This window comes from Panthera onca, chromosome E2 (genome assembly GCF_046562875.1).
Source record: "Panthera onca isolate mPanOnc1 chromosome E2, mPanOnc1 haplotype 2, whole genome shotgun sequence".
Lineage (NCBI taxonomy): Eukaryota > Metazoa > Chordata > Mammalia > Carnivora > Felidae > Panthera > Panthera onca.
This window is the reverse complement of record NC_138353.1, coordinates 13,191,329-13,199,790: the sequence shown is the minus strand read 5'-3', so window position 1 is coordinate 13,199,790 and position 8,462 is coordinate 13,191,329. Positions and strand designations below refer to the sequence as shown.

The 8,462-nt window shown below is 53.9% G+C and overlaps 2 protein-coding genes across 3 annotated transcripts; one reads left to right on the top strand and one right to left on the bottom strand.

The window, feature by feature from the left end:
* Nucleotides 1-1,319: 1,319 nt before the first annotated feature.
* Nucleotides 1,320-3,458, bottom strand: PRR19 (proline rich 19). Its single transcript, XM_060651249.2, has 3 exons — nucleotides 3,176-3,458; nucleotides 1,952-2,558; nucleotides 1,320-1,865 (listed from the first exon to the last, which is right to left on the bottom strand). The coding sequence occupies exons 2-3, from the start codon at nucleotides 2,550-2,552 to the stop codon at nucleotides 1,393-1,395; spliced, it is 1,074 nt and encodes a 357-aa protein (XP_060507232.2). The 5' UTR covers nucleotides 2,553-2,558; nucleotides 3,176-3,458; the 3' UTR covers nucleotides 1,320-1,392.
* Nucleotides 3,459-5,143: 1,685 nt separating this feature from the next.
* Nucleotides 5,144-7,879, top strand: PAFAH1B3 (platelet activating factor acetylhydrolase 1b catalytic subunit 3). 2 transcript variants are annotated; one of them, XM_060651251.3, is made up of 6 exons: nucleotides 5,144-5,281; nucleotides 5,656-5,761; nucleotides 5,949-6,038; nucleotides 6,695-6,811; nucleotides 6,890-7,012; nucleotides 7,558-7,879. In XM_060651251.3, exons 2-6 carry the CDS (start codon nucleotides 5,684-5,686, stop codon nucleotides 7,843-7,845), a joined length of 696 nt encoding a protein of 231 aa, XP_060507234.1. In that variant the 5' UTR covers nucleotides 5,144-5,281; nucleotides 5,656-5,683; the 3' UTR covers nucleotides 7,846-7,879. The 2 variants fall into 2 exon arrangements, with proteins under 2 accessions (XP_060507234.1, XP_060507233.1); XM_060651250.3 differs by having other exon boundaries at nucleotides 5,145-5,281; nucleotides 5,517-5,761.
* Nucleotides 7,880-8,462: the final 583 nt, after the last annotated feature.

Genomic DNA, 8,462 nt, shown 5'->3' with positions numbered 1-8,462 from the left:
CAGAAGAGGTGGTGTTGTGAGAAGCCCAGAGCAGACCCAAATCAACCCTCTGGGTTCAAAACCCAGCACTGCCACTTTCTCATTAGACTTCAGCCAAGTCGTGTGATCTCCCAGTTCAGTCCCCTACCGGCTGGTACCAACCTTATGGTTTCCCAGTGGGCAATGAGGATCCCTGGAAGGCTTTACAGAGCAGCGTCCAAGTCCCTCAGCTTCATTTCCCCTGATCAGATTCCAACAAACATTTCTAGCTTCATTCCTCCCCCTCCACTGGAAAAAAAAAAAAGTGCTGCTCCTCAAAATATCATTTAAAAAAACTTCCTAAGCCAAGGGGCCAAGCAGAAAACATAAGTGCACAGAACACTTTCAGTGGAGAGTGTGGGACCCATGAAAAGGCAGCCTCTGCTACTTGGCTTGAGCCAGTTGTTGCCAGAAGGGATAGTAGGTCCGCTGCCAGATTCTTTTCCTTCTTTTTTTCTTTCTCTCTCTCTCTCTCTCTTTTTTTTTTTTTTTTTTAGACAAGCCAGAAATGTGTTAGGCTTTTTTTGTTTTGCTTTTGTTTTAAAGCAAACTGATTTGTAACAGTAGGCAATTAATTCAAAAACTTTAAATGTATGTTGGGCCAAAGTTAAAAAGTCTGTGGGGTAGATTCAGGCCTCGTCTCCCATTCCCGTCGTGATCTTGCACACACGGTTCCTATGTCCACTGGACCAGGAGCCCACCGAGGGCTGGACCTGGACATGACTCACTCTAAGTCCCAGGATATCCTAGGAATATGGACTGAATGAAAATGGTTCCACATCCCCTATTTGCCCTGCTCCAGGCCTTGCACATACTGTCCCATAAAGCAGCGTTTCTAGAATTCCCTGAAATGTTCTTTTCTTCCTCTACTAGTAAGCTCTTACCAATCTTAAAATGTGTAAAGGTCTACATCTGCTCCTTTCTGAGGAACTCCCTCATCACCAGGGACGAATCATCCCTCCCCCCTTGGACTCCCTCAGCCCCTGCACCTCTCTGTCCCCAAGATGCAACCATTGGGGCTGGAACTGTCTGTGCCCACCACTGGACTGGGAATCTTCTGGGGACACAGCCACAGTAGCACTCACTCTGGGGCCCCAGCATCACCAGAGCTGAGCCTGGCACATAGTTGGCTTCAGTGGGTAGATGCATTGGACTGACTGAACCCCAGGTTTCCCCACCCTGCTGGCCCTCAAATCCCAAGAAGGTGACAAGTGATGGTATCTTCCCCTCCATCTTAGACCCAGAACTCAGAGCAAAGCAAAGCTGCTTGCTTGGGTCAGCCACTCACTGAAAATCAAGGGGACCATGAAGAAGGTACTTTATTGAAGTGATCAGGAGTGCGGGTTTCCTGCCCCTAGCCCAGCCTCAGTCCCCTCAGTACAGTCTCATAGGTGGAAAGGACCAGGCCTCTGGGCTGCTCTGGGCCACCACCCAGGAGAGGCTGGGCAGTGGGGCAGGAGGGCTGGGGCTCCAATCCAGGGCAGAGGTTCGGGGCAACAAGGGTGATGGTGGCTGAGGCAGGGGTTGTTGTGGGCCAACCCCCCAGGGCCGGGGAGGGGGAGGTGTGGCAACCAGCCAGATGCTTTTCAGTAGGTCAAAGGCTGTTGGGGGGCCCCAGGCTGCCCCGGATGGCGAAGGCAACAAGGGCAAAGGCGGTGGCCAGGGACCTTTTGGTGGCACCAGGCTCACCCTGTGCACCAGGGGAGTGCTGGAGGTGTGAGGCATGGAGAAAGTGAGCTCCTTTGTCCTCTGTTGCCTCCTCTGCCTCCTCTCCCCTGGGGCCTGCTCCGGGCTGTTGATCCAGGAGGGTGTCATCCTTTGTCTTTCAGGGCCCCCAGGCTTGGTCCCTGGCACAAAGGAAAAAAGCATGGGAGACAGCTGAGCTACAGCAGACAAGGAGAAAGGGATCACAGGAAGTAGGAGGTGGACTCACCTGGTAAGGGTGGCTGGCAGTCACGGAGCACCAGGGTAAGGTCGGGCACGCAGCCATGGCAGGCCTGTAAAGTGCCCACGATGGCATCCCTGGCCTCCTGCACTAGGTTCCTCCTGGGGAAGGCCTGTGGCAGAATCAACTGGCACTGAAGCTCCTCCAGCAGCTGCCCCAAGCCAGGGAGCTCTGGGGGACTGGGTGGGCCTGGGCCTGAGCCTCTAGGCACCTGGTTCTCCTTGCCCCTTGACTGGGGAGCTGGTTCTTGGGCCCAGCTTGGGCTTGAGAAGCGTTTGGTGGGGAGCGAAGGGGTGCCGGGCTCTAGGGACCCACTGCTAAGCAGCCGGGCCACATCCAGAGATTTCACCTCATGATTAAAGAGACCCCGGTGCTCTCGGCTCAGCCGGCCCTGCGTTATGACCACAACCTTGGGAACAGTAGGGGCCACAGGTGGATCCTGACTGGTCACAGGAGGATCCTGATGGGTCAATGGCCGGCGGCTGCCCATCAGGGCCTCGTTACGCTCCCGCCTGGTCTTCCGACGACGGACACGACCAGATTTCTCAGGCCGCTGGAAAGGCTGGGGGCCTGGCCCCCGGGGGTCCATAATGTCCTGGAAGAAAAAGATAGGACAGTCATCATCATGCCGATAAATCAGGGACCTAAAAGTGAATAGTGAGAAGAGAAGATAGTTTGGGGTGAGGTGGAAGGCCTATTTACAGAGACAAGATGAGAATAAGATAGTGGGTGGGTAGGGAGTGATTGGCAAAGACTTGGTCAAGGAAGGAGTCGTGGGGGTTGGATGGGGTCAAGGGAGTCATGGTGAATGGGGAGGTGTGTCAGAACAGAGAACAGACAAGGGGTTACAGGGTACTGGGACAGGAGAAAGTAGCTAGAAGATGGAGGATGTGGACGGGATCATGAGACCACAGGGTCTGGTGAACTAGAAGGAATTATGGACAGAGGAGAAATCCAGAAGTAGAGGAGGTACTGGAGAATGCAGAAAGTGGAGTGAGATGGTAGAGAGAGAAAGGCAGAAGAGACAGCAACAAAGAAGTAGGAGAGACAGAGAAGACCTCGGGAAAACAGAAAAGGCAACGGAGGAGCTACCAGGAACTGGGCCTAGTCATGGGAATGCGGTGGACTAGGGTAGATGAGGCAAAGGCGGGCAGTTGAGTTAGGAAAGGGGGGTACGGTTGGTGGGGGCTAGGTAAGGGTGGAGTACCTCACCTCCTGGCCCAATGAACCCCGTCCCCCACCCACCCCACGTGGCTGTGGGGTGCAATGGCTTCTTTTCCACGGTGACCCTAGTTCACGACGCCCTGTGGACTCTTCGGGGCCTCACGCACAATACACGCATGCGCGTGCACCGCCCACGCCCTTTGACTTCCTGCTCTCGTGAGGCACGAGGAACAGAGTGCCGGTTATGGTCCCACCCTTTCCAGCCTTACTTCCAGAAATCTCTCTCATTTGTCCTTAGGCATCTCCCATACACCAATCTGCTGTGAGACTCGCTGGGCCCGCCCCCTTCGTGAATGCTGATTGGCTTAGACTGTCTCTCGGGGAAAGCCGTGAGGCGAGGCACAAGGGGAAAACAGGGCCATGGCAGTCTCCACTTGCAGCGGGTCCCCAGACAGTCACAGAATTCATCCCTAGAGAATCAGTATAGAGTCGTCATTCAGAGCTAGGATCTGGAGTTAGACTACCTAGGTTTAAACAACCCAAACTGGCACGTTTGAGGTGTATGACCTTGAAAAGTGTGTAACTGCTCAGACCCTCGATTTCCTAATTTGTAAAATGGAGTTGATAGTGCCTCCTTCGTGTGGTTGCTGTAAGTATAAAATGAGCCAATACATCTAACTTGAAACAGCACTTGGTTTGAATGGAATGAATGCCTCGAAGCTGTTTCTCACTAAGCTTTGCTTCAGCAATGGCTTCTCTACCTTTTGAACTTATCTACCGACACTAGTCCCCTCAGACTTTAAAATCAAGCTATAGGGGCACCTGGGTGGCTCAGTCGGTTAAGCCTCTGTCTTCCATTCAGGTCACGATCTCACGGTTGGTGAGTTCAAGCCCACACACAAGCCAGCTTCAGATCCTTTGTCTCCTTCTCTCTCTGCCCCTTCCTTGCCTGCTCTCTCTCACTCAAAAATACACATTTAAAAAATAAAATAAAGCTATGGCCAGAGTTTCCCCACGCCCTAATCAGCTATATTACCTGTGTAATACAGCTTACCCAGACTTCCTGAGTTTTCAAAGCCAAACTCAAATGCTACTCCTAGGAACCCCCTACTCTGAGTCCTTCTCTTTCTCCTTCCCCTTCTCCACCTCTCGTAATCACAACCTTGATCCTTTCCTCATCTCTGCGTCTGGATCTGTCTTCCCCAACACACTGGGACAAGGCCAGGATTTGACCCATTCGTTTAATAATCATTTAAGTTCTTGTGAACAGCCATAGTACTTGGTACTATGAGTCAGGCCCTGTTCCAGGCAAGTGGACTGAAGCAAAACATGATAAATAAGACCATATTTCAGTATCAACCTACCTAGAAAGAATGAACAGATGGGAAGGTCCCATTAGGAAGTGGAGCTACGGGAATATAACCAGGAAGTTTAGGGGGATGTGGGACCCCCACCTGGTCCCTGAGAAGAGGAAGAGTTGGGAAGACTTGACATTTGAGATTAATATGGGCCGGGAGGGGCCGACCTTAGGTGGCCTTGGCTATGGATGTAGGCTTCAGAGCTTAGACACACCTGTGGGTTTAGAGAGAGGAACAGAGGCCACAGATCTGCAAGATGAGCTGGGTGGGAGGGGTGCCAGGCTGGACCTGGGCCTTGCAGCATCTCTAATTTCCTTTTTCTTTCTGTACCTTCTTCTGCCCTCTTTGCAGGGCCTGTGATGTTTGTAATGCAAAGATGTGTAGTTTAGATTTTATGCCACAAAAACTGGTATTTTTGAGCAGGGGAGGCCTGCGAGCAGATAGGAGCACTTAAGTCCTGGCTCTCTCTTAGGGTGTCTCCTTACAACGGAGGCTCTATTTTTCACACTTTGCTATCTTTTTTTCTACCCACATCAATAGAAAATGGGAGCGTCCCCACCTAGCCAGGTGCGTACGAGCCACCCCCTCAAGGGATCCAGGAATGGACTCGTCCACTCATTTCCCTCCCCCACCACCACGTGAATGACACACGCGCGCACACACACACACACACACACACACACACACACACACACACAGCTGGCGATCCCTTCCGCACATTTCTCGCTCTACAGCAAACGGATTCTTCCCCCAAAGAAAAGCTCTAGGTTTCCCCCGCCCACTCTCGGCCTTTCAGGTAGCGCGCCCCTCCCCCTGACGCCGGAGTGGCGTGTGGGGTTCCTCCCTCCCCTATGGGTGCTGGATGATCTCGCCTCCCCGTTCCCAGGGGCCCGGGTGCGCTGGCCGCCGCCGCCCGAGCTTGAGCGGCCCGGGCGGGAAGCGCCGGACGAGCCCACTGCGCGGCCGCCGCGGGGGAAGCATGGGTTCCCAACTCCACCACCCCTTTTAAGTGAAGGTTTCCGCTCCTGCAGAGGAGGCGGTGCCCGGGATCGGCAGTAGTCCTCGCTAGAGTGCGGGCGTCGGGACCGTCCATTGTTGCCTGGAAGGGAGGGGTGGGCGTGGCGGAGCCACCTCCTCGGCCGACTCTCCCGGGTCAACCTCGCTCGCCAGTCCTGCAGGAAGGAGCTGCGGCGCCAAGATGAGCGGAGAGGAGAACCCAGCCAGCAAGCCCACGCCGGTGCAGGACGTGCAGGGTGATGGACGCTGGATGTCCCTGGTGAGCGACCCGGCCCGCGATACTCAGGAGTCCGGGAGGGGCCTCAGGAGAGCAGTTGGTTGGCGCCACTCTCTCTGTGGGATTAGGAAACTGAGAGCAGTTGGGGTGGTGGAGGCGAAGCGGGGAAGCAGAGTGGGGTGGGCCAAGCAGCGCGCGTGCCTTTGACTCCCCTTGTACGTCCCCGAAGCACCATCGGTTCGTGGCCGACAGCAAAGATAAGGAACCCGAAGTCGTCTTCATCGGGGACTCCTTGGTCCAGCTAATGCACCAGTGCGAGGTGAGGCCCATCCCCCATCCCCTTGCCCCACCCAGGCCTGTGCCCTCACTGACACATCTGGATCAGAGCCCAAGCCAGACAGGGATGAGGTACCCGAAATAGCCTCAGGCAGCACCCACACCCAAACCTCCGTGTAAGATGCAACATTCTACTGAGAAGGAACTGTGTGACCAGTCTTTGTCACATGGGTTTTTGTGTAGTGAGACTTAAAATCTTAAAATGAGGCTTTCTTGCAAGAAGATTGCCTAAAGTGAGATTCTATTGTTTGCTTAAGGTAGTGCACAGCCCTAATGGATGTCCACAAAGCTGTAGTCTTTCCACCAAGTGAAAGTCAACTGTAATAGCTCTCCACAAAGGGGACTCAATTATGTTACGTTTCCACTAAGTGAGGTCAAACCATGATGGCTTTCATCAACTGTAAATGCTGTTGGTTCCATGCATGCATGACTCTAGCAGAATAGGTTTCCATAAAGTGAGTCTCGCTTCTGTGGATCTCCATGAAAGTGAGACTGTAATAGGTTTGCATAAAGCGAGATTCGACCAGACTGCCTCCGTAAGGCAGGGCTCTTCCATTATATGTGGCTTGGACAGAGGGTGGTGGTCCTTGTTGCCAATGCCCTTGTTGCCAATGTACCCACACCACTTCTTGTCTGCAGCTCTGGCGGGAGCTCTTTTCTCCTCTGCACGCACTTAACTTTGGCATTGGCAGTGACAGTACGCAACATGTGCTTTGGCGACTGGAGAACGGGGAGCTGGAACACATCCGGCCCAAGGTGAGCAGAGCTTCGGTGGGCAGCTAACGCGCCCCAAGCCTCCCTCCTGACCGCTGCTTCATGCCTTTCTTTCCACAGATTGTGGTGGTCTGGGTGGGTACCAACAACCACGGGCACACAGCAGAGCAAGTGACTGGTGGCATCAAGGCCATTGTGCAACTGGTGAACCAACGGCAGCCCCAGGCCCGGGTCGTGGTGCTGGTGAGAGGGTGGGAGGGCAGGGAAGAAAGAATGGCAGGTGTAGCTGCAGCCGGCACAGTTCTGGGCAGCATGGCACAAAGCGGTGGTTTTCGGGCAAAATCTCCAGTTGAAGCTTGCTACATACCCAGCAGCTGTTGTTAAGGTGTTCAGGGACCAGGTAGCTGCTGTTGCCCAAGAAATTGCTGAAGATTCTGGGGGGTGTTGCAAAACTCAAAACAATTAGCCAAAAATAGGCGTTCCTGGGGTGAATCCAGGCTCCATCACTTCCAGCTGGAATATTTCCTCCTCTGAAAGAGGGGTTGACCCTTTGCCATGGTGTCATTTTTGTGATGGATACTTGGAAAGGGGCTGGCACCCAGAAGGTACTTGCTGAAGGGAGTCTCGGACATGGTATCAGGAATTGCCCTTCTGATCCCCCACTACTCCATCCCTAGTATATTCTACACCTGGGAACTTCCTGGTGAGGGTGAACAGTTTGTCCCAGAGAACAGGATACCCAGATGTTGGTAGGATGTCTCCTCACAACTCTTGGTGGCCTTTCTCAGGGCCTGCTTCCGAGGGGCCAGCACCCTAACCCACTTCGTGAGAAAAACCGGCGAGTGAACGAGCTGGTCCGGGCAGCATTGGCTGGCCACCCACGGGCCCACTTCCTGGATGCCGACCCTGGCTTTGTGCACTCAGACGGTACCATAAGTCACCATGACATGTACGATTACCTGCATCTGAGCCGCCTGGGCTACACACCTGTCTGTCGGGCCCTGCACTCCCTGCTTCTGCGTCTGCTGGCCCAAGACCAGGGCCAGGGTGTCCCCCGGCCAGAGGCTACACCCTAAGCATCCTTCTTCCCCATTAAATTCTCATTCCTTAGTCTCCCGTTTCTTGCTTTATGGCCAAGCCCTTCTGGGTATCTCAACCTTAACTATGATCTCTGCGACCCTGCAGCTCCGAAGGATGCTGTTTCTGCCTGAAGCAGCCATCACCAATCCATCAAGGCACTCAGGTTCTTGCAGGGCCTAGCAGATTTTTACTCTCAGTAACACTCCAGGCAGGCACCATCAATCAGTAACACACTAGGTGAAACCAGTTTGCACACACTACCCTGCAAGATCAAAGTCAAATAAGAATTCTGGGAACATACTGACCTAGCAAGCAGCCAAAGCCCTTCCAAAGCTGCCTTCCCCGTTTTGCCAAAGATTTTCCCCTGGCTGGAGCTTCTGGTGCTCTGGTTGTACCTTAGATGCCATTTCCTACGGAAGCTTCCTGACCCTCCCCATCACAAGCAGTCGTGCCTCCACAGGGAATCTATCTGTCTCCCCAGAGGAGCACTGTCCACACACTGTGAGGGGTGTAACCCAGGAGGCTCCTTTTGGCCTGGGTGCAGTGCTGGCTCAGGCCATGTGGGGGCAGCAGGGGCCACCGAGAACAGCACTGTATCTGGGTTACTGGGCAA